The 26,721-nt window shown below is 40.5% G+C and overlaps 1 protein-coding gene across 1 annotated transcript in view; it reads right to left on the bottom strand.

The window, feature by feature from the left end:
• The window catches only part of scarb2a (scavenger receptor class B, member 2a), a 17,697-nt gene extending 9,211 nt beyond the window's left edge, over positions 1-8,486 (bottom strand). Inside the window, exons 1-3 of the mRNA XM_034170939.1 lie at positions 8,106-8,486; positions 1,260-1,417; positions 1-33 (exon numbers count right to left, since the gene is read on the bottom strand). The exon at positions 1-33 is cut by the window's left edge and continues 115 nt beyond it. Of these exons, the coding sequence (XP_034026830.1) occupies positions 1-33; positions 1,260-1,417; positions 8,106-8,228 (314 nt within the window). The 5' untranslated portion in view covers positions 8,229-8,486. The remainder of the gene's footprint in view (positions 34-1,259; positions 1,418-8,105) is intronic.
• Between the last annotated feature and the right edge of the window lie 18,235 nt (positions 8,487-26,721).

The following is a 26,721-nucleotide window of genomic DNA, read 5'->3' as shown; positions in this document are numbered from 1 at the left end:
AGGAACGTCACATTTTCTCTCGGCCTGTATTCCCTGAGATGAAACGGTAACAGAGAAAAAAAGAGCGTTGACACATCCAGATGTCTTCTCTTTGGATTTCACACAACACAAACACAAAATGCCACAAGATGCAAGATTTCAGAACAGCTTTACTTCAGACTACTAAAAATGAACAAAAACAGTGTTCCTGTAATCTGAATGATTACAAAACCAAATAATGTCATTTTACATTTGCAATCCATATCTTGGACCAACTTCAATGACAATCCCAGTCTGAATGAAGATATTTCAGCAGAAATATTTTATTAGAATTTTTAAAAAATGTTTCAGATTGGTGTAAAGAAAAGAAAAGCCAACCTGAAAATTTACTGTCTAAAACTCAGATGTTACAGAATTACTATTAAAGCATTGATCTAAACTTGGGCAACATCTGGAGCTAAAGTACTAGGCAATAACAAAAGAAGCTCAGTAAATACTTTTCAGTCAATATGTACTAGAGACCAAACTGCACACTTTCTCTTTAAGGGGGTCATATTGTACAAAATAATTAAACATGTTTGAGGTTTCATGTTAAACAGCCAAATTAAACAAACAAAAACCCTCACAAATCAGTTCTGTGTCTGTTCACGTGAAATTTAAGTTTGACAGAAGATACATCACGGGATACTTCAGCCTAGATCTGATCTATTATGCTTCAATAAAATCATTTTCTGATCCACTCCACAGTGAAGGTTCCCTCACTAGTCTCCTCCATGCTCAGCCACTCGTCTTTTTAGGAACCATCTGCTCCAGGCACATTCATGCTACAGTAATTACCATAATCATATGTATTTACATAATAATTTAGGTAAATGAAGTTCCAGACACATTTAGTGACAAGACATGTTCAGGTATCCATCTTCTGAATTGTCTAAAGCAAACTGGCTGCAAAATGAATGATTTGTATCAACAGTAATCCTTATTAGTAGTTGTCAATTAATTTATGGCGTCTGAAAATTGTTGGGCTATGTATAAAGATTTATGTAATTACAAAATGTCTGATGTGATGATTATTATGAGACCACCTGAATAAAGTCTAAAGGTACATGTATATCTAGATTTTCATTTTAACTCAATTGTAGTGGTGTACTGCAAAAAAAGTGGTCACTGTCTAAATACTTATGGACCTGACTGCATATTAGCTTGCTAATAATGTGTGCAATAACACACACACACACACAGAGGATATCGTAGTTATTACATCTAATGTGCAAACCTACCTGTAAGTATACGGTCCAATCTGTTTGACGGATGCCTTTCCACCTGCTAAGAACTCCTTGGGATTGGTCACATTGAAGAAATAATATTCCATATACACAGGTGGTGGGGGATTCTTCCATGACTCAAACACTCTGCTGTTCTCTGTCAAAGTAATTTCCTATCAAAAAATAAGAAGGGGGAGGGGGGTGTATACTCAGATTAACAAATAGTTTAAACAAAAGTCTGAGGTATTGTTTTTACAAACTGAAATTCCACTCTTAAGGAGTTTGAAATTAATTTTTTCCCTCAAATTTCTACACACAATACCCCGTAATGACTGTGAAAAAGGGTTTAGATTTTTGCAAATTTATTACAAATAAGAGCAATCAGAGATTTCTGACATCTGCCAATATCAGATCCAGATCATTTCTAAATTTACTATAGTCTTCCATGCCCCAATATCTATGTGTGGTGCAAATTTGGTGAGAATCCCTGAAGCAGTTTTGACATAACACAATACAAAATGAAATCTTGATCCAGAATCTGAATCCGGATCACATCCAATCCTGCTAACAGACAGACAGACAAATAAATAAATGCTGATGATTTCATTTTATTTTCATTTTATTTTATTTCCTTGGCAGACGTAATAAAATAAATGAAGAAATCACATGTACATGAGTATTCACAGACTTTGCCATGCAGCTCAAAATTGAGGTCAGGTGCATCCTGTTTCCACTGATCATCTTTGAGAAGTTGCCACGGCTTAATTGGAGTCCACCTGGGGTAAATTCAGTTGATTGGACATGATTTGGAAAGACACACACACCTGCATATAAGGTCCCACAGTTGACAGTGCATGTCAGAGCACAAACCAAGCATGAGGTCAAAGGAATTGTCTGTAGGCCTCAGAGACAGGACTGTCTCGAGGCACAAATCTGGGGAAGGGTACAGAAACACTTCTGCTGCTTTGAAGGTCCCAACGAGCACAGTGGCCTCCATCATCCGTAAATCTAAGAAGCTCAGAACCACCAGGACTCTTCCTAGAGCTGGCCAGCCAGCTAAACTGAGTGATTGGGGGAGAAGGACCTTAGTCCAGGAGATACTCAAGAACCCAATGGTCACTCTGTCAGAGCTCCACCATTCCTCTATGAGAGAGGAGAACCTTTTACAGGGACAACCATCTCTGCAGCAATCCATCAATCAGTCCTGTATGGTAGAGTGGCCAGACAGAAGCCACTCCTTAGTAAAAGGCACATGGCAGACCACCTGGAGTTTTCCCAAAGGCACCTGAAGGACTCTCAGACCATGAGAAACAAAATTCTCTGGTTTGATGAGAAAAAGATTGAACTCTTTGGTGTGAATGCCAGGCGTCATGTTTGGAGGAAACCAGGCACCATCCCTACAGTGAAGCATGGCGGTGGCAGCATCATGCTGTGGGGATGTTTTCAGTGGCAGGAACTGGGAGACGAGTCAGGATTGAGGGAAAAATGAATGCAGCAATGTACAGAGACATCCTGGATGAAAAGGGAGGTGGTGGTGTGATGGTTTGCACGCTGGATTAAGATGTTAAGATGGATTAAGATATCAAAGGAGTGACTTCAGGACAACTCTGTGAATGTCTGAGTGGCCCAGCCAGAGCCCAGACCTAAATCTGATTGAACGTCTCTGAAGAGATCTGAAAATGGGTGTGCACCAACGCTCCCCATCCAACCTGATGGAGCTTGAGAGGTGCTGCAAAAAAGGAATGGGCAAAACTGCCCAAAGATAGGTGCACCAAGCTTGTGGCATCATATTCAAGAAGATCTGAGGCTGTAATTGCTGCCAAATCTGCATCAACAAAGTACTGAGTAAAGGGTGCGAATACGTATGCACAAGTGATTTCATTTTTTTCTTTGATTAAATATGCAAAAATTAAAATACAAAAAAAAAAAAAAACATTTTTCATGTCATTATGGGGTGTTATGAGTAAAATTTTGAGGGGAAAAAAATGAACTTACTCCATTTTGGAATAAGACTAACATAAAACGTTGAATAAGCGAAGTGCTGTGAATACTTTTTGGATGCACCATATGTTTTTCCCGTCATAAGTTTATTTTTAATCTTTGGAAAGAGAAAGAGCCATTTCCCCTCATGTCTTTCATGAGTAGTTCCTGAAACCTCTGTCCCACAAGCAAAGTGTACTTGAGGAAGGCTGCATTTTGTCCTTACATTGTTATCCAACAGGCATTCGTGAGTTAACAAAATATAAGTGAGGGGAATGGCTCGCAGTTCCTGTTTGGTTTACAAGTTCCGACAATCAAACATGTTTTTGTTATCATTAGAATTTCCTGAGGACTTTGCTGTTTTTTGCTGCATCACAAAAACCATGTTTGGCCTCAGCAGGTCAACAAAAACATGCATCCACCAAGGATGAGGGATTATGAACAGTGTATATCTTTTATATAAGATTTTTGCTGTGTATTCAGCAAAATCATCATGGTTCTGAGCACAATTTGACAGCGTAGTTCAGCTTCTACAAAAATGCTAGGTTCAGACTGAAATGCAGACAATGAGAACTTCCAGCTTTAATGTTGGGCAACCATTCCCACAAAATACCTTAAAAAAGACAAGATGAATTTCAAATTTAAATAAATACATAACCAAGAGAGTAGAGCTGCAGCAATTTATAGTTATTAAAAAATAGAAAGGAAAAAAATAATTTAGAGGCTTCTTTGTTTTTAGTGTCCAGATTCTCTGATTTCAGCTTCTTAAATGTGACTATTTTCTGGTTTCTTTCCTCTGACAGAAAAATTAACATCTTTGGGTTGGGGTCAAAAAACAAGACATTTGAGGTCATCTTGAGTTTGAGACACTGATAGATATTTTCACCATTTTCTGATATGGACCTATGAGACAGAATGTGATCAACAGATTAACTGATAATGAAAATAGCTGCAGTTATATGAAATGCGAGAATTTGTGCGTGTCTCAGGAAGCAGTAAATCTTCAATATTTTTCCCATTAATTCATTGTAATATTTGACACTTTACATCAGTTATATGTTGGGATAAAAATAATAATAATGATAATAGTCTATTTTTAATGACAAAATATCTGAATACAAGGTTGAAGGTTATTGGTAAAATTTATGGTTATGACTCACTGGTAAATCTAAAAATCCAAAAAATATTTAAGACAAATTAAAAAAACAATCCTTGATAGATTAATTGAAAAACAGATTAATCAATTACAAAAGTAATGGTTAGTTGCAGCCATACAAGGTACATTTTAAACATACATTTTGTTTTGACATGCACCATTTTAGCACCATCGCTCAGAATCTTTTTTTTTTTTCTTTTTCCGTTTCCTTGTCCCAGCTGAAAGGCATGGGATGGGCCAGCACTATAACAACAATGCCATTAAGTTGTTCTTGAATGAAAACTATGTCCCGAGGCTAAGAAGTCTGTCAAATTCTTTGCATGGTTCTTACACTGCTACACCCCACGCCCAGCATCTGCGTGTTGACCTGGTTGAAGCTTTGAGTCGTCCCACACAACCAGGCTACATTATCACTCCAGCCCTAGGTTCAACACTGGATTAGGTCGATTTTGGAGTCAATTCAGCCTGGTCCTGCCTAGTTGGTGCCCAGGCCTGCTTAATTCAAGACAATTTGTTGTAGAAGAGGATTAGCTAAGCCATTATTTAATTTAATCACTAGTCACATCAGAATCTTCTCTATAGCTTGATTTTGATCCAGTTCTCTTAAATTGTGGCAATGGAGAATGTGTCCATCAGGTCTGTCCTTGTGCGTCATCTAAAGAAATCCATGATTGTTTGTGCTTTTTTTTTTTAACCCATCTTAAAGCCATAGTGTGTAGGATTCCATGCCATCTAGTGGTGAGGTTGCAGATTGCAGATTTCATTTCTCCTTCACGTTTTCACTTCTTTGGTGATGGGGATTCATACTCTGTTGCCTTGTTTTGTGATGAGCAATATGTATGATCCTCCACTTACCAAAAATGAGGGCTCTCCACTATGCCTGTATAGGGGAGCAACCCCTGATTCCCCCCTTTTTTCTTCAGTATTTCAGCTGTGCTGCAAAATGCAACACATGCATGCCCCTTTTAGGCTACTGAACAACATGGCAGAATCCATGAGGGGGGCCTGTTCACTAGTAGATGTGAAGAGCTTAATTCTCATCATGAAATCACCCTGAATCATCGTTGCAGGTTGTTACACACTAACACACAGAAGGTTATGAACGTTATATTCCATTTTTGTGAATAAATACTCCTAAATCATACATAGTGCAGCTTTGAGATGGAGGGCTCAACTTATAGTGGCAACACAGAGAGACATAGCAGTGATGACAATCAATAGCGGGCAGTGCTCAACATGACCATTTTAAAAGCTGGCAAGAGCAGCAACAGATCCACAGGGTGGGATAAGGTCACAATACCTCTGTCCTACAAATTTTCATTAAACACCACATCCCGACAATGACCTTCAAATCTGGGATATTCTATTAACAGGTAAACCAAATGCCAGTGATCACATAACATGTGGCGGACAATACAATAGATTTCCAGTCCATAAAAATATAGATACACACATCCATTACTGGTACTTGACCATTTTTCTTTGAAGAAATAGCATTTAAACAGAGTGGGAATTGACCACAATGGCATATTATGTGCTGAGCTTTCTTAACTTTAAAACTGAAACAGTAATAAATAACTAAAGAAATAAAATTTTAAAAAATAGCATTTTCTGTTTCAATTGTAATTCAACAAGAAAATTAAGTGGATGGCGGAGAGTGTCACTATGAATAACATTAAAATGAGACGCTCAGAAGCCGTGTGTTTTTGGGAGGGTGTTTGTATGTAACAGACCAAAGTCTTGACTTTAAATAGCTGACTGATTTGTGGAGCAATGGTCAGCATTAAAACAGACTCCTACTGAGAGGGACAAAATGAGCGGTGCTGTATTTTTGTACCAACTAATGGTCTAGACTGGACTCTAGACCAGGGTTCTCCACCTGCCCATAAAAAGAACAAATCCGGTCAACGTGGGCTTTCTTACTGAATATGTATCATAAGACATTTAGTGCAATTTCTTACTTTTCTGCAAAACTCATAGGACTAAATTGGACATTTTATTCCAACAATAATGCCTTGCGGAGTCTGTACGTGGCCCAACCAGTGATCCAGGAGGAGGAGGAGCTTATGTGATCATGAATGTCTGTCACTTTTTGAAGATGAAAGATTTTGATTCACTTCTGTAGGGAAGATTTTTCTACATTTTGTTCTCCCCCCCCCCACCTCATTTTAACCTTTGCATTCTTCAGTAAATCTATATGATTTACAAAGATATGATAGGGAGGATCTGAATTCTAGATGGCAAAGGTACACACTGCCCGAGGGCTCCCATCTACCTCAACTTTGAGACACTCATCTAGGCAGTTTGTTAGAAATGATAAATGTTCATAGATTTGGTGGTGAACACGGACCGCTTGGCTCAAAGAAAATCATATTGACATGGTCACTGAAGGAGTATAGTGCTTAGGCAGTTGTCTCCATCTTGATAAGTTTGGATTTTGATTACATTTTGTGAGGAAATGATTCCGAGTCAGGGCCAGAGTAAACATTTCTTTTAGAACTGCAAGATCTGTGTCGCATGACTGAACGGTCCCCCCTAAAATTGGTCTGCCCTGCCTTCACTGTGCCTGCGTCATTTGAGAGCTCAGCAGCACGTCTGAGATGAACTCTCTTCACACAAAGCAATCAAATGGAATAATGTGATTATTAACCATCAGATGACAAGGTAAAACCTTTTAAATCGCTCTAAAGTCAGTTTTAAGCAGACATGAGGTGATAATCGCCTCATTTCGCTACTGACAGCTGCACGGCATCTGCAGCTGCGGCGCTGCGATCGGTCCACCGTCTTTTATTATGAAATAAGACTGAAATTACGTGGAAATGATTGTTGTACAAAAGCTTCAGATATCTGTTGCTGAGATAGATGATGACTGGAGTGCAGCTTTCAGCAGAAACAAGACGATAATCGGTGGACTGCAGCCGACGCTTAGAAATGACAATGCTGGTGCGCCGAAATGACGCATGCACAATGAAGGCAGGGCAGACCGATTTTTAGGGGGGCACATTTGGTTGGCAACACCGGCATTCCTGTCCCAAGTTCCTTGTGACATCACAAAGACAACTCTGACCACCCTCCTCTACCGGTTGGCTGAATTGTTTCCGCTGCAGAGGCATACTATGAGTGCCTTTCTAGTTTACACACAGAGAATGCAAAAAACAATCGGAGAGGTTGGTTGTATAAAAACTCACTGGTACAGCACTTAGATTTACCCAAGCTCCCTTCCCAGCCAGTTATTGATCCCTGAAAAATGTCCCACTGCACTGAGAGCCAGAACCTCCTGAGCCAAACACCAAAAAGTCACTGTGTCCAGCATGATGCTCATAGTATGAGACAGGGCATAAAAAAAATGAAATAGCCCGTGGAGTCTCCGTTTCTGTGCTATTCGGGACAATGTGCAATAAACCAGATATATTCTGCAAAAAGGTCACAAACTGGAAGTCACCGGAATTACAAGATTACATGCTGATTTCAACCAAGTACAATCACACTATATGGGCTTTCACGCCGTGCACATAGCGGGTGCGTGAAGGCATCCACATCTGCACATGCAGAATGCAGCATAAAGTGACTGAAGTCACACCGTAATATCCTGTGTGATGTCACCAGAGCGCGTGCAGATCAAAGGGTTTTAACATGTCAAAAGACCCACCCGAAGTATGACAGGTTGAAAGGAGAGAGAGAAAAAACAAAACAACACACGGGGGAGCAAAAAGTGTAAAACTCACCTTTTTTAACCGGCTGTGTATCATAGTTTGGAAGGCTTGAGACACGACCAGGGCGATCCCCACGATCAGGAGGTGAGCGCAGACGATCCCGGTGGCGTAAATGGCACAGGACCTCCGAGTCATGATGCTGAGCGACCAGCTGAACTTCAGTGAAGTAGACAGTAACTTAAAATTGAGAAGCGCAGGCAGCAGCTCGGTGCCTTGAAGTTGAAGTTCCTTAAAAAGCGGACTGTGACGTGTCAAAGATGAAGCGGCTTTGGACAAAATGTTGGCACTTTTTTCACCAACCTAACGGACTGAATGTGGCACATAAAGTGGGGAGAAATTAAACAGCGGCTCTGAGCTCGTGGGGCGGACAGAAGCAGAGCTGCTGCCCTTCTCCTCCTCCTCCTCCTCCTCTTTCTTTATTAATCACGTCGGTGAGGCGAAAAGCGTCGTTTTAGTGGGCGTGTTCTAAAAAGACCGAAGTAACCCACCGTGTAAACATATATATGTATATATTAAAAAAAACACTACGACTTAATACGCGCGAAGGTCTTCATTAACGACTCAATTCACTCTGAAACTGCTTAAATGTTACCTGTAAAGAAAAGCTAGAAATATGAGTTAATTAGCAACAGCTGCGCGCGACTTTTTCTTTCTCTCTAATGCAGTTTTTTTTTTTTTTACATTTCCTCATTTTAAAATAAAATAAAACAAACTGTTCACTGTATATTATGTTCACACGGTTGGAAAATCGTTAGTTATTTTATTTTTCTCCTGTGAATTCCGTTATCTCACCTCACGGTGTCACCTTAAATAAGCACAGCCTGGACGTGAATAACGCGCCATTCAAACGACCAACGATTGTTGACGCGATGCCTTTGTCCGACCTGGAGGCGCTCTCATTGGCTGACGCCATCCCGGACCACCGGCTCGAGCCCACCCATTCTGCGTTCTGATTGGTCGGCCTGTGTTGAGTGCGATGTTGAATTTGATCGACTGATTTCGGGGCGGGGCTCCAGTAAAGGGGGAATTGTCGTCGAGACACTCGTGCACCGCAGCGCAGATATTGACAGTGTGGTGAAAATAAAAGTGACTTATCCCCTGCAAATAACCATCAGAAATAAATACAAACACGATTATGTATAAAGAGCAACATGGATATTAACCGTGAAATGTTGTGAAAGCTTATTTAATCTTAACACAAAGCAGAATCTAAACCACAGTGAGTGATTTGGGCTCTAAATTCTATTTCCAGTGATTCATTCCTCATGCTTCACTTTTAAAGGGGCGATATGTAAATTCTCTTTTATCTTTCACAGCTAAAAAAAAAAGGGTGAGTTTTCAGGTTAAACTTCTAAAAATCCCATGATGTCTGTATTTCTGGAAACATTTTTGGTTGAAGTCAAATCAAAGCATGAAACAGTAGCCGTAAAATACAGTGACATATGTCACAGAAGTCCATATTTCAACTCTTAATTGATCTGCGTGAGACATGCCTACTGAGTTGGTCCCTGCTCTGTGATATGCATTTATTCAGTCTTTTGTCATTACCTATAATGCAACATATGCATATGTGCATATGTTGCATTGCAATGATGCGTATGTGCAAAAATCATTGGAAGAATTTCAGTTTGGCGTTGTCATTTTTACCCTGTAACTTCTGTTCTTTTCTTAAAGTAGTCAAGAAAAATGCACTGAAAATAACTTACTGAGAGTTGAAATTAGCCTTGCTAAAAGGCCCCTAAACTTTGTCAAGCTTATAATAGCAATATTCCTGAAAGATCTCATAATATTACCATTGAAAATGTGCATCAGCACAGAGAGAAACACAAACCCAAACTCTTATAATAATTTTACATGCACGCGCTGTAGTGCCACATTGTGATATTTCATTCATTGTGTTTTTCCACATTTTGTTATGTTACACCCTTATTCCAAAATTGAGTAAATTAATTTTGTCCCTCAAAATTCTACTCAGAACACTCCACAATGACACCATTAAAAAGTCTTTTTTTGAAATTTTTTGCAAATGTATTAAAAATAAAGAAAACAAGAAATGACATTAGTATTCACACCCTTTGCTCAATACTTTGTTGATGCACCTTTGGCAGCAATTACAGCCTCACGTCTTCTTGACTATGATGCCACAAGCTTAGCACACTTATCCTTGGGCAGTTTTGCCCATTCCTCTTTGCAGCACCTCTCAAGCTCCATCAGGTTGGATGGGGAGTGTCGATACACACCCATTTTCAGATCTCTCCAGAGATGTTCAAAGAGATTCAGGTCTGGGCTCTGGCTGGGCCACTCAAGCAATCCACCAGGACTCTTGCCACCAGGACTCTAGCAAGAGTCCTGGTGGATCTGAACGTCTTCCCTTTATAGTTGATGGAGACCACTGTATCCATTGGGACATTCTAGAAGCAGAAATGTTTCTGTACCTTTGTGCCTCAAAACAATCCTGTATCTGAGGTCTACAGAAAACTCCTTTGACTTCATGCTTAGTTTGTGCTCTGACATGCATTGTCAACTGTGGGACCTTATATGTAGACAGGTGTGTGCCTTCCCAAATCATGTCCAACCCCCAGGTGGCCTCCAATTAAGCTGTAGAAACAGCTCGAGGATGATCAGTGGAAACAGGATGCACCTGAGCTCAAGCTGGAGCTTCATGACAAAGCTGAATACTTATATACATGTGATTTTTTTTGTTAGCAAATTTGCAATGTGGTATCGTGTGTAGAAGTTTGAGGAAAAATGAGTTTCATCCATTTCGGAATAAGGCTGCAACATAACAAAATATGGAAAATGTGAACCGCTGTGAATACTTTCCGGATGCACCGTAAATAGGGAATTATCTGTGGTGGCGAGACAGAGAAACATCCTTTGTCCAACAGTAAAGGGTGCAGAAGTAGCAGCTTTTTTCTATTTAAAGCAATGATTCCTGGGGAAACTATATATATATATATATATATATATATATATATATATATATATATATATACAGTGAGGAAAACAAGTATTTTAACACCCTGTTGTTTTGCAAGTTCTTCCACTTAGAAATCATGGAGGGGTCTGAAATTTTCGTCTTTGGTGCATGTTCACTGTGAGAGACATAATCGGAAAAAAAAATCCGGAAATCACAATGTATGATTTTTTTTTAATAATTTATTTGTATGTTACTGCTGCAAATAACTATTTGAACACCTACCAACCAGCAAGAATTCTGTCTCTCACAGACCTGTTAATTTTTCTTTAAGAAGCCCTCTTATTCTGCACTCTTTACCTGTATTAACTGCACCTGTTTGAACTTGCTACCTGTATACAAGACACCTGTTCACACAGTCAATCAATCACACTCCAACCTGTCCACCATAGCCAAGACAAAAGAGCTGTCTAAGGACACCAGGGACAAAACTAGAGACCTGCACAAGGCTGGGATGGACTACAGGTCAACAGGCAAGTAGCTTGGTAGAAGACAACAACTGTTATGATTATTTATTAGAAAGTAGAAGAAACACAAGATGACTGTCAATCTCCCTCGGTCTGGGATTCCATGCAAGATCTAATCTTTGTGGGGTAAGGATGATTCTGAGAAAGCTCAGAACTACACAGGAGGACCTGGTCAATGACCTGAAGAGAGCTGGGTCCACAGTCACAAAGATTACATTAGTAACACATGATGCTGTCATGGTTTAAAATCCTGCAGGGCAGCAAGGTCCCCCTGCTCAAGCCAGCACATGTCCAGGCCCGTTTGACGTTCACCAGTGACCATCTGGATGATCCAGAGGAGGCATGGGAGAAGGTCATGTGGTCAGATGAGACCAAATTAGAGCTTTTTGTAATCAACTCCACTTACCATGTTTAGAGGATGAGAACAACCCCAAGAAAACCATCCCAACTGTGAAGCATGGGGGCAAACAACCTCCTTCCCTCAGTAAGAGCATTGAAGATGGGTCATGGCTGGGTCTTCCAGCATGACAATGACCCCAAACACACAGCCAGGGCAACTAAGGAGGGGCTCCGTAAGAAGCATTTCAAGGTCCTGGAGTGGCCTGGCCAGTCTCCAGACCTGAACTCTGTAGAAAATCTTTGGAGGGAGCTGAAACTCCAAACCTGAAAGATATGGAGAAGATCTGTATGGAGGAGTGGACGAAAATCCCTGCTGCAGTGTGTGCAAACCTGGTGAAAAACTATAGGAAACGTTTGACCTCTGTAATTGCAAACAAAGGCCACTGTACCAAATATTAACATTGATTTTCACAGGTGTTCAAATACTTATTTGCAGCAGTAACATACAAATAAATTATTTAAAAAATCATGCATTGTGATTTCCGGAATTTTTTTTTTTTTTTAGATTATGTCTCTCACAGTGGACATGCACCTAAGATGACCCAAGCAATAAAAAAATCCTGTGATTTATACTCCGGAAAATATGGCAACTGCAGCGTAGAGATGTAAATAGGCTGTTTGGCCATGCTGTCTATGCCGCAAAGAAACATGTTTAATCTATTTGATTGTCCAGTTACCATATTTATGATTTATTTAGCCTTCTTAATTATTATTATTATTATTATTATTATTAGTTTAAATTAATTTTTACAGAGATTATGATTGGAAGTTTGGCTCTGATGCAAAAATGAACTAAAGTGACAACTGAAAAGAGCATCTTAGGAAACAGGAATAAGTGCATGTGAATGATCAGATTCAATGCCAAGCAAACTAAAATTTCACAGCCTTTATTAAAACGCTGATATTCTGACTGGGAATGGTGGTTTGCATAAGTATGTTTTAGTGTAAATTTAGTGATGAGGAGGACTGTGTTATATTTCTACATCTGAATGTCCACACTCAAGAGAGATGAATTTTCTGGTACTTGCAGTAAGTACCAGGTAAGTGCAAGCTTTTGCTCCCACTGCAAGTGGGAGCAAAATCATAATCTTTGTAAAAATTAATTTGAAATAATAATAATAATCATCATCATCATCATAATAATCATAATAATAGTAATTAAGAAGGCAAAATAAATCATAGATATGGTAACTGGACAATCAAATAAGCTGCAGTTGCCATATTTTCCGGAGTATAAATCACAGGATGTTTTATTGCTTGGGAGGTCCTGCAGTGACTTCTGTATATATATATATATATATATATATATATATATATATATATATATATATATATATATATATATATATATATATAATACAAATAATGGATGGTAAGGAGTCCAACATAGAGAAATATTGGATGAAGAAAAGTTAGTAAGCTCTAATGCTATTGGTCAGTGGGAACCGATCCAATATAACTTTTGGTCCTAGCCTTTTTGGATCCTTTTGGATCCAACATAACTTTCTGGCACCAAGCATGCCAAAATACAGGTAAATGATGGACAGAAAGGCTAATCTGTGATTGGCTATTGCAATCTGAGTGGAGAACATATATATCATATATATATAATAGAGAGTTTTCCCAGGAATCATTGCTTTAAATAGAAAAATCTGCTACTTCTGCACCCTTTACCGTTGGACAAAGGATGTTTCTCTGTCTCGCCACCACAGATAATTCCCTATTACAGTGCATCCGGAAAGTATTCACAGTGGTTCACTTTTTCCATATTTTGTTATGTTGCAGCCTTATTCCAAAATGGATGAAACTCATTTTTCCTCAAAAAAGTATTATTATTATTTTTTTTTTAGATTTTTGCAAATTTGCTAAAAACAAAAATCTAAAACAAATCACTTCTTTTTTGGCTTGTTTGCCACGGAGAGAGTGTTGCAGACTGTACCTAATGAATCTAATCCATAAATATCATCCCCATCAAATTCAATATCATTAGCCCACTGTGGGTGCAGGTTGTAGCGCATAGTGCCCCCTGTGTTGAATGTGAGCACTGCAATGAGTCAAATGAAATCAAATTTTATTTTATTTTATTTATATAGCACCAAAATCACAACAACAGTTGCCCCAAGGCACTTTATATTGCAAGGCAAAAGCCATACAATAATTACAGAAAAACCGCAACGGTCAAAACAACCCCCTGTGAGCAAGCACTTGGCGACAGTGGGAAGGAAAAACTCCCTTTTAACAGGAAGAAACCTCCAGCAGAACCAGGCTCAGGGAGGGGCAGTCTTCTGCTGGGACTGGTTGGGGCTGAGGGGAGAGAATCAGGAAAAAGACATGCTGTGGAAGACAGCAGAGATCAATCACTAATGATTAAATGCAGAGTGGTGCATACAGAGCAAAAAGAGAAAGAAACACTCAGTGCATCATGGGAACCCCCCAGCAGTCTAAGTCTATAGCAGCATAACTAAGGGATGGTTCAGGGTCACCTGATCCAGCCCTAACTATAAGCTTTAGCAAAAAGGAAAGTTTTAAGCCTAATCTTAAAGTAGAGAGGGTGTCTGTCTCCCTGATCTGAATTGGGAGCTGGGTCCACAGGAGAGGAGCCTGAAAGCTGAAGGCTCTGCCTCCCATTCTACTCTTAAAAACCCTAGGAACTACAAGTAAGCCTGCAGTCTGAGAGCGAAGCGGTCTATTGGGGTGATATGGTACTAAGAGGTCCCTAAGATAAGATGGGACCTGATTATTCAAAACCTTATAAGTAAGAAGAAGAATTTTAAATTCTATTCTAGAATTAACAGGGAGCCAATGAAGAGAGGCCAATATGGGTGAAATATGCTCTCTCCTTCAGTCCCCGTCAGTACTCTAGCTGCAGCATTTTGAATTAAGTGAAGGCTTTTCAGGGAACTTTTAGGACAACCTGATAATAATGAATTACAATAGTCCAGCCGAGAGGAAATAAATGCATGAATTAGTTTTTCAGCATCACTCTGAGACAAGACCTTTCTAATTTTAGAGATATTGCACAAATGTAAAAAAGCAGTCCTACATATTTGCTTAATATGCGCATTGAAGGACATATCCTGATCAAAAATGACTTCAAGATTTCTCACAGTATTACTAGAGGTCAGGGTAATGCCATCCAGAGTAAGGATCTGGTTAGACACCATGTTTCTAAGATTTGTGGGGCCAAGTACAATAACTTCAGTTTTATCTGAATTTAAAAGCAGGAAATTAGAGGTCATCCATGTCTTTATGTCTGTAAGACATTCCTGCAGTTTAACTAATTGGTGTGTGTGTCCTCTGGCTTCATGGATAGATAAAGCTGGGTATCATCTGCGTAACAATGAAAATTTAAGCAATGCTTTCTAATAAGACTGCCTAAGGGAAGCATGTATAAAGTGAATAAAATTGGTCCTAGCACAGAACCTTGTGGAACTCCATAATTAATTTTAGTCTGTGAAGAAGATTCCCCATTTACATGAACAAATTGTAATCTATTAGACAAATATGATTCAAACCACCGCAGTGCAGTGCCTTTAATACCTATGGCATGCTCTAATCTCTGTAATAAAATTTTATGGTCAACAGTATCAAAAGCAGCACTGAGGTCTAACAGAACAAGCACAGAGATGAGTCCACTGTCTGAGGCCATAAGAAGATCATTTGTAACCTTCACTAATGCTCTTTCTGTACTATGATGAATTCTGAAACCTGACTGAAACTCTTCAAATAGACCATTCCTCTGCAGATGATCAGTTAGCTGTTTTACAACTACCCTTTCAAGAATTTTTGAGAGAAAAGGAAGGTTGGAGATTGGCCTATAATTAGCTAAGATAGCTGGGTCAAGTGATGGCTTTTTAAGTAATGGTTTAATTACTGCCACCTTAAAAGCCTGTGGTACATAGCCAACTAATAAAGATAGATTGATCATATTTAAGATTGAAGCATTAATTAATGGTAGGGCTTCCTTGAGCAGCCTGGTAGGAATGGGGTCTAATAGACATGTTGATGGTTTGGAGGACGTGACTAATGAAAATAACTCAGACAGAACAATCGGAGAGAAAGAGTCTAACCAAATGATGAGTAAAAAAAAGAAGAAGCTATAACTCATGGACCATTTTAAATTAATCTGATTTTCTCTGTGAGCCAGATAAAAAGTTATTGTGAGTCAGATTTCAGTGCACATTGAGCTTTGAGGCTGACAGGTAGGATTAAAGTTAATAATATTAAACACAAATTAAAGCAAGAGCATCATCCTGCAACTAATTAAATTTATAACTTCATTTTTGGTGAGAAGAAGGAAGAAGGAAAAAATAGAAATAAGCTATAGTGTACAAGTCGGTGAGAGGAATTAATGGTGTGAAGTCCTTATCTGACACTGAGAAGGAAAAATAGCACTTATCTTGTTACAATTTGTTCAGTCTGTTATAACGACAATACGCACCGTAAGAATTGATGATGTATTGCATGATCATCCATTGGGTTGCTGATGATCTTGATGTGGAGCGTCAAGGCTTGTTGGACTTGGTCCATGTTTGTGTTGTTGTGGGTCACAGCAATGCATTTAATGTGGTGCATCACAGTAATTTTTTTGGATAAGTTTTTTTTCTGCTCAAGTGCTCTTGTGGCTGAAATCATAATTTCTGTTCGCTATAATAATGCATAAGCCAGCTCTTCTGCTGTTAAATATAAGGTTCCTCATGGATTGATTTGTGGCCCACAATTATCTTCTTTGTATTTCAGACCTTAAATGGGTCTAATGCTGCTAGTTTGGAGGCCGGTTGGGCTGCAGTGCGGAGTTGGACGCCATATAACTTCCTGCTGTTAACCTGTGATAAAACTGAGATAATTTTATTGTACCTGTGTGGATGTTCAAAAAATTGTGCTCTGTCACGACTGTGTCATTTAAACACAAAGTTCAAATTTTTATTTTGGTTGTAAATCTTTTTCAGATGCAAAGTAATTTTACTGGTGTGCACACAAGGAGACGTTTCCGCATCAGACTTATTTAGCCTGTTCAGTACAGTGAATCCGGAAAGTCTTCACAGTCTTTGTCATGAAGCTCAAACTTGAGGGCTCAGGTGCATCCTGTTTCCACTGATCATCCTTGAGATGTTTCTACAGCTGAATTGGAGTCCACCTGGGGTAAATTCAGTTGATCAGACATGATTTGGAAAGACACACCTGTCTACAAATAAGGTCCCACAGTTCACAGTGCATGCAGAGCACAAACAAAGCATGAAGTTAAAGGAATTGTCTGTAGACCTCAAAAACAGGATTGTTTTGGGGTACAAATCTGAGGAAGGATACAGAAACATTTCTGCTGCTTTGAAGGTCCCAGTGACGACAGTGGCCTCCATCATCCATAAATGTAAGAAGCTCAGAGCCACCAGGACTCTTGCTCTGCTGGCTGCCGTCTAAACTGAGTGATTGAGGGAGAAGGGGCTTAGTCAGGGAGGTGACCAAGAACCCGATGATCACCCTGATATCCAGCATTCCTCTATGGAGAGAGGAGAACCTTCCAGAAGGACAACCATCTCTCCAGCAATCCACCAATAAGGCCTTAGTAAAAGCCACATGGCAGCCCACCTTGAGTTTGCCAAAAGGTAGCTGAAGGACTTTCAGACCATGAGGAACAAAATTCTCTGGTCTGATGAGACACAAATTGAACTCTTTGTTTGGAATTCATGTTTGTAGAAAACCAGGCCCCAATCACTACAGTGAAGCATGGAGATGAAGATCAGATTTTAAACAGTTATTAATAAATAGGAAATTATATATATATACATTTTTGTCCCTGGAAGGAGAGAAATTGCATCATATGCGTCATACTTTACCCCTTTAGTGAACGCCCTCAAACGAGACTGCGCTGCCCTAATAGTGAGCAACCATCATCCATATTACCTGACGATGTGATCGGAAATCTACTGTGTATCTCATCAATGATGTGCTTGTCGTTGACAAGGATTTGGTTGCTGGCCAACATGCCGCTAAAATGCTGTGTGGTCAGTAATGGATGGGCTGAAAGGTAAACATGGTCATCCATACAGTCTGTTCTCTGGAATGGCCTCTTACATTATTTATTCATGAATAAAGCCCCCACCCCTGAAAAAGCACCCTTTTTCCTTATGTGCATCACATCTTTTGATGTTGTTTTCTGGAAGGAACTGACTGGGCTGGACCCCTTTAATGTAACTGAGTCTTGCGTCTTTGTACTGAGCATGGTGGTGATCCCGGAGGATCGGGGCTGCAGGAGTGGGGTTTCGGCCAGGGAAGGGGTGTGGGGTGTGTGTGTGTGGGGGGGGGGGGGGGGGGGGCAGCATCTGTTCAAACAAGCAAAACACAAAATGCTAAAGAAAATCATCAGGGGGGAAGGATAACAGACAAGTAATGCAGCAACATTGTTGCTGCCAGAAGAAAGGGTGGGAGGGAGAAGAAGGGGTAAAACGGCTGAACCTTTGTCAGAGTCTCTTTTTATGTTTGGTCAACAGAGAGAGACTAATTTTTTCTCCTTTTTTTTTAATCTTGTACTTATTGTAAGCTGAAGACACCCAGCTTTGTCGTCCCACACAGTGCTTGGTATTTGAGGCCTGGAGACCTTTTTTTTTTTTGAGGTCACTATGTACAGTACGATGGCGGTGAGAAGAAACCAACCATTCATGCCGCCCTCACAAGATGACTTTTATCCAAATGGCTAATAATTTTGGACAAGTTGTTCAAACTGTTCTGTTGTCTGTACAAATTATTCAGTGTTTCAGCATATTTCATCCCCTGCTTACAAATGCACCAATAGCTTTTGAGTTGTAATTTTGATGATTAAGCGCAGATGTTGTTCAACAGCATGGCACATTTATTTGAACACAAATGTCCATTCATGAGTTGGGAAGTGAAATTCTTCTCTGAATTTTCCCAGACAGTCTGTGCAGTCAGCATTTCGGTGCTGATGGATGCGGGCAGTTCTTCATGTTTTGTTTACGAGTAGGTTAAGGTCACTCTTCTCTCCCACTGAACAATCACTCCCACCCTGTTCCAAAGGGTGGGGGAAAAATGCACTGAAAAAAGAAAAAAAGCCTAATTAAATTGCTTCAGTTGGTAACACTCAAACAAATTAAGTTTGTCCAAATTAAGTTAACAAATTGGCATAAATATCACTTTTCACCTAAAACTGGTTGAAGCACTTTATTAGGTTGATCCAACAATTCTCTTTTTCAGTGGTGTTATATGTGCCACTGCCATTGTATTTATGTTTGTAACTCAAGATACTGCCCTTCTTGACTTTCAAGATAGGGTATGATCACAGCTCACCTCCCTTGCAAGATTAGCTTAATATGGATCCCCCCCCCCCCCAAAAAAAAATGCCCACTGTAAAAAGGGCTTCCATTGTTAGCACTCCAATGAATTAGATTTATCCAAATAAATCTCCACCCATTCATTTTCCATGCTCGCTTACTCCTGTTAAGGGTAACAAGGGGGCTGGAGCCTATCCCGGCAGTCATGGGGCGTGAGACAGGGTACACCCTGGACAGGACACCGGTCTGTTGCAGGGCCACATACAGATAAACACATTCACCCTGAGAATTTACAGTTTCCAATCCACCCAATGAGGTGTCAAATCCAGCTTCAGAAAGTAAAAGTCCAGCCACATATTTGTTCCATCTTCCCAATAAACCAGCTGATTGTAATTAGTTCAGCTCTTCCGGCAGGTGGATGAGCTGATTATTGAGCTCACCTGTTTTAGGTGCACAGGTAAAAGCAACACATGGGAGGGTTTTTAGTTTCTGAAGCCGGATTTGACAGCTCTGTACCTAACCTGCATGTCTTTGGATGTGGGATGAAGCCGAAGTACCCTGAGGGAATCCATGTAAACGTGAAAGAACATGCAAACTCCACACAGAAAGGCCGCTAGTGCAGCAGATAACAGAATATTTAACAGAGGAATCTTTCAAATGGTGAAACAAGCACCAAATTCAGCACAAATACTCATTAGACATTACTCTTTTGAAAAAAACAACTGTCCACTTGAATTTTCAATTGGCAGCAAGGTAGTGGTCAATTGAAAAATTTCACAGGGATCAAGATTAAAAGATGCTCCAATTATACTGAAAACTATACCACATTATTTGTCTGATCACAGATATTCCAAAAAATGTATAGTTTGGACTATCTATGACTGAATGTTACAGAGTAATGGAGTAAAAACAGCAAGAATGATGACAAATGTCAGTTTTAGTTTGTACAGGAGTCAGAAGTTAAAGTTGCTCCAATTTTTCCTCATCCACCTTTTTCTCACTTATGTTGAGGCTATGTGCCTCAAGGTTGAGCAGATGCTGGAGTTCATTGTGATGCCCAAGATCACTTTGACAATCAGCAACAATTCAATTTATTTATGTAGCACCAAATCACAACAACAGTGCCCCAAGGCACTTCACATGGGTAAGGTCTAACCTTACCAACCCCCTTGAGCAAGCAAGTGGGTGACAGTGGTAAGGAAAACTCTCTCGGGCATTTTTGAGAAAGAAACCTCAAGCAGACCAGACTCAGAGGGGTGATCCACTGCTTGGGCCATTCGAACAATTACCAGATTTTTACAAAAGATGAATAAAAAACAAAACAAAACAGAGAGTCAGTTACTAAAATACAAATGGTCCATCTTGGTGCAGTCTCTCATGTTACCCCTTGAATGCTTCTGATAGCAGATATCAAATGCCAGTTCCAGGTTAGTCTGGTCCTCTGGAAGCAGTGCCAGCATCTGGGATCCTGGCAACAGCTCCTAGGACAGAGAGAAAAAGAGCAGAATCAGTCAGCAAGAAATAACAGTACCTAAGGCATTAGTTCACCAGTGGAAAATTAACAGGGAAGCAGAGAAGATATTAAAGTGGTCACCGGCAGCTAGCCCTGTGCTTCACTAACAGACTCAATTTAGTTGTAATGAGGCTGAGACCTGTTCTGTTGTTAATAGTATGATTTAAAAGGAGAACAATCAAATCTATCATTCCTAGAGATGATAGATGAGCTGACCTAAGAACTGAGCTATAGTCATCCCACACAGGAAACCTGCCAGTGTTAAATAACACTGAAAAGAGTGGATGCATATATAGACACTTTCTAGTGTCAATTTAACATGGCCAAGGTTAAATTAACACTGGAGATTATATTGTGCAGATATGTCCTGATGGATTTCTACCAATGTCCATAAAATAATCAGGATCAGTTGATTCAAGGATCTAGTGATTTTAAATTTATTTAAATCATTATTCAAAAAGGTTATCCACACCATTGTCCTGTGTGTATTATCAATAATCAACAGATCACTGATTTCTGGCTGTGTCCGTCAGTGTTTTAAAGACGCTCTTATTAAATAGGCTCTTATTCACCCTCTTTAAAAAAGAGCCTAATGCGGACCCTTCTCTTCTACATAATTTTAGACCATTTCAAAATTGTCTTTTATCTCCAAAATTTTAGAAAAAGTGATGGCCAAACACCTTAACAAGGGTTTAGCTGAAAATAATATTCTTGATATAATTCAACCTGGGTTCCTTCACTTGCACTCCACTGACACAGCTCTTTTTAGAAGTTTCAAATGATATTTTAATGCACAGAGATGATCTCTGTTCTTGTAATTTCAATTTCAATTTATTTTCATTTATATAGCACCAAATCACAACAAAGATGCTTCAAGGCGCTTCACACAAGTAAGGTCTAAACTTACCACCTTCTTGATGGTCACCACCTTCTTGTATGTTTAGGTCTATCTGCAGCATTTGACAAGGTTGATCATGATGTTTTGATTGAGAGGCTTAGGACATGGGGGGGGGGGGCATCTCTGGGTCAGTCCTGGAGTACAGCTGCTACAGGAGCAAATGTATTTGCTCCTGTAGCAGCTGTACTCTCTGCTTCTGCATTGTGAAAATCCGACGAGGGGGCTGGACCACTCCTCCCACAAGGCGTGCTCACAGGTGAATGACGCAACCGACAGGCGTGAAAAAACTCACGCATGCGCACGAAGGTTCAAGCTTGGCTGATGCAATCACACATGATTCAAATCCATATAGTTTTTGCAAAAAATAAAAAGGTCTGTTACTTTTCTAACAGACCTCGTATGCTTCTTCCTTCCTTTACGGAGTGTGCATGCAAAGTTCCTCGTAAAATTAAATCAAAACAGCTGCATTGTCTACCTTCATTATTAAATGGTAAATGGATTGCATTTATATAGCGCCTTTTCATTGCATCAGATTCTCAAAGCGCTTTACAATGATGCCTCGCATTCACATAGATACACACACACCGATGTCAGGGTGCTGCATACAAGGCGCTCACTACACACCAGGAGCAACTAGGGGATTAAGGACCTTGCCCAAGGGTCCTGAGTGATTTACCGGTCAGGCTGGGGTTTGAACCGAGGATCCTCTGGTCTCAATCCCAATGCTTAACCACTAGACCATCACCTCCCCAAATGGTAAATGGACTGCATTTATATAGCACTTTTCCATCTGTATCAGACGCTCAAAGCACTTTACAATAATGCCTCACATTCACCCTGTTGTCAGGGTGCTGCCATACAAGGCGCTCACTACACACCAGGTGTTGTGGGCTGGGGTGTTTGGCTGGCTTGGTTTTTTGTTTTCTGTTTCTCCCACCAGGTGGTATGCATTCAGGACTGAGTGGCTGAGCATTAGGACCTCACCCTGAACACCTGAGGCTTGTTTTCACATGCAGGTCATCAGGACTCACAGCTGTGGTGTATTTTGTCTTGATCAGAGATTGCTGCATTTAAACCTTGAATGCACAGTGTGTGATTGCCAGAGACTCGACCTTGTGAGCAGACGTGTGAGATCGACGTCAGGAGAACAATCTCACCATCTCGGACGCAGAGACCGCTCCAGGTTTGACGCCACAGTCTGTGAAGGAGGATTGGGTGAGGTCTCATGCTCTTCAGCACACTTCCTGAGGTAATTCGGTTTTTGGTGACTTTTATGAAGTAATGACAGTGGATTTGGTGTCCCTCACACCTTGTGTTAGTGAGCTGTCACGTTATGCTAATTGTCTAATCAGCTTCTGCTGCAGTGGAGATTTGAACTGAGTTGTTCCGTGCCTGCAGGGTAAGAAGCTGATGTATAGATTTAAGCCAGGAAGTGTTTGCTGATTGTGTGCACCTTTGAGTTGTGTCTCTCTGTGTGGAGTTGGACTCACCTCATATTTTCTTTCTTCACAGACTTGGTTTGTCGCGGCCACCTGGGGGGTGTCGGCGGGGTCCCTGGGTCCGAACTGCTGTGGCTCCGGACCGTTTGCGCTGTTGAGAGCGCGCCGTGTTTCCACCTCACCAGACCGCGGATGTTTTAGTTGTTTAGCACTGCACACTGTTATGTTTATTAAATTCTGTTATCTTTTGAACCGTGCTCTGCTTATTTTATGCTGGGTCCTTTCAAACGCTGGGTCGGTGCTCCGACCGCGTCCGAAACATAACACCAGGAGCAACTAGGGGATTAAGGACCTTGCTCAAGGGTCCTGAGTGATTTACCGGTCAGGCTGGGGTTTGAACCGAGGATCCTCTGGTCTCAATCCCAATGCTTAACCACTAGACCATCATCTCCCCAAATGGTAAATGGACTGCATTTATATAGCACTTTTCCATCTGTATCAGACGCTCAAAGCACTTTACAATAATGCCTCACATTCATCCTGTTGTCAGGGTGCTGCCATACAAGGCGCTCACTACACACCAGGAGCAACTAGGGGATTTTCCAGTCAGGCTGGGATTTAAACCAACGATCCTCTGGTCTCATGCCCAATTGTTAACCACTAGACCATCACCTCCTCTATTATTGAGTACTATGTTTACATTACTTAAGTTATACATCACAAAATGGCCCGAGACAGACCTTGCATAACATTCTTCAATGACATAGTGATGGCAGAAAAAGGCCTCATGAAGAATGTGGTCTTTTTTCTGAGTCCAATAGCTGGCAATGCTCATTCAAAATAGGGTTCCAAAGAAACTGAAGTGCACTGAGCATCACAGAAACTCCACAGCATCCCACAAGTGCAGAAAGCCCTAAAAAAAAAACACTGCTGGGGCAGAAATAAAAATACCTCTTTTCCTGTAAACATCATGCCAGGGAAACTCAAAGGGAGTGTGGGGAAAACACGGCCTGTGGACCCCAAGTTTAACAGCCTTGCTTCTGAGGATTATATTGTGGGCTGAGCAACATAAAGTAAATGTGATAGCAAACACCATCACACAGTCACCACTCACATTCCATTATTTGTCCTCTCTATTTGCAGCTCCCTCCTTATACCAACACAACAGAAACAACAAGTCTCACTGTAAACAGTGCATGACACAATGAAGTGTCCTCCACCCTGCAGGGCTGCTTAACGGCGGCGCCTGGTACTGCGCACTGAGTCAAGGCACCTTTTGATGCTCAGTGAGGCTTTTTTTCCTTTTCTTTTCTTGTCTTTTTCTTTTTTTAAGGCCTGATGTACACGCACACCCGTGGGAGTGGAGACTTGTAAGGAGTGCCAGACCTTTTCACAAGAGGTGATTTACTATGAAGTGAGCCATTAAGTGCTACGTGAGTACATGATACTGAATTTATTTCCACGTTAGTCCCTCACACGCTCTCCTTAGAGAGAATGCCAGCAGCCAAAAGAACTTGTTCTGTGCAGCAGACCAAAGGGTTGTTAGGATTATATCAGAAATCCAAACGTTTCCTCAGGAGAAAAGATTGGTTTGTCTGAAAGAAACTGGATCCCTTGTCCTGTATTTTTGAAACAAATCCAACAAAAGGAATTCAAACAGTGAGCACAGGCCAGAGAACAATCATGTTTCAGAAGATGTACTGTGTGTTTTCTCAATGGTATCTCACACACTATATTTATTTAACAGTGGCTTAATGATGGACTGTCCGAAAAATTCTTTTGTCCACCTGGGTGTGGAGCATTTCCCACTATTCATCTGTGTTTTGTAACCAGATTCAGAAAGTCATGTTCCAGTCAAAGGCAACAAAGAGTTTATGTCAGAATTCAACAGCGAGCGCCTGTCATGCGGCAGAAAGTTATTGCTGTTGGTTGCTATAACAACTCATTTTGAAAACATGTAAAACTCTGTAGTAATCTTATTTCCCCAAATTGAGAGGGAAGTTAGTAAAGTACATGCATTGTGCATTAGCTTCAACAGAGGAACGCCCGTTCCCACACTGCTCATTAAATCTTTAAGCAAAAGCAGTGGTTACGTACCAGAGGTATTCTGAATTTGTGAGTTCAGCATCCACAACATTACATAGTTGAATGCTGAATGCGGGGAGCTGGTGTTGTCCTGAGGGAAGTAATTAACAGTGGTGCCAATTTAGTGACTGTGTCACTAGATTTAATGACTTTTTGACCTTCTGGAGTGAATAAAAAATCCTACCTAGTGACTGGTGACAAATCTGCTGACTTTTTCCCCACACACCCTGTGAGGAAAAAAGTTTACTATTTGTAAATAGTTGTACCATGGGCAATTGAGAGGTTTTGAGCCTGACCCAAAAAAGTAGGATGTGGTTAAAAACCTCTCAAGCACCCCCCTTGAATATAAAGTGCATCCGAAAAATATTCACAGCGCTTCACTTTTTCCACATTTTATGTTACAGCCTTATTCTAAAATGAAGTAAATGAATTTTGTTCCCTCAAAATTCTACTCACAACACCCCATAATGACAACATGAAAAATGTTTTTTAATTTTTGCAAATTTATTAAAAATAAAAAAACTAAGAAGTATTCACACCCTTTGCTCAATACTTTGTTGATGCATGTTTGGCAGCAATTACAGCCTCACATCTTCTTGAATGTGATGCCACAAGTTTGGTGCACCTATCTATGGGCAGTTTTGTCCATTCCTCTTTGCAGCACCTCTCAAGCTCCATCAGGTTGGATGGGGAGCAGCGGTGCACAGCCATTTTTAGATCTCTCCAGCGACGTTCAATCTGATTCAGGTCTGTACTCTGGCTGGTCCACTCAAGGACATTCACAGAGTTGTCCTGAAGACACGCCTTTGGTATCTTGACTGTGTGCTTAGGGTCATTGTCCTGCTGAAATATGAACCGTCACCCCAGTCTGAGGTCAAGAGCACTCTGAAGCAGGTTTTCATCCAGGATGTCTCTGTACATTGTTGCATTCATCTTTCCCTCAATCCTGTCTAGTCTCCCAATTCCTGCTGCTGAAAAACATCCCCACAGCATGATGCTGCCACCACCATGATTAACTGTAGCGATGGTGCCTGGTTTCCTCCAAACTTGTCTTTTGAAATTCACCCCAAAGAGTTCAATCTTTGTCTCATCAGACCAGAGAATTTTGTTTCTCATGGTCTGAGAGTTTTTCAGGTACGTTTTGGCTGCCATGTGCCTTATTCTAAGGAGTGTCTTTTGTCTGGCCACTCTATCATACAGACATGGTGGATTGCTGCAGAGATGATTGTCCTTCTAGAAGGTTCTTCGCTCTCCACAAAGGAATGCTGGAGCTCTGACAGAGTGACCACTGTATAATTGTTCACTTCCCTGGCTAAGGCCCTTCTCCCCTGATTGCTCAGTTTAGACGGGCAGTCAGCTCTCAGAAGAATCCTGATGGATCCAACTTTCTTCCAATAAGCTTGTTGGGACCTTCAAAGCAGCAGAAATGTTTCTGTACCCTTCCCCAGATTTGTGACTTGAGAAAATCCTGTCTCAGAGGTCTACAGACAATTCCTTTGACTTCATGCTTGGTTTGTGCTCTGACATGCACTGTCAACTGTGGGACCTTATATGTAGACAGGTG

This window comes from Thalassophryne amazonica, chromosome 5, assembly GCF_902500255.1.
Source record: "Thalassophryne amazonica chromosome 5, fThaAma1.1, whole genome shotgun sequence".
Lineage (NCBI taxonomy): Eukaryota > Metazoa > Chordata > Actinopteri > Batrachoidiformes > Batrachoididae > Thalassophryne > Thalassophryne amazonica.
This window is presented reverse-complemented; position numbering and strand designations above follow the sequence as displayed.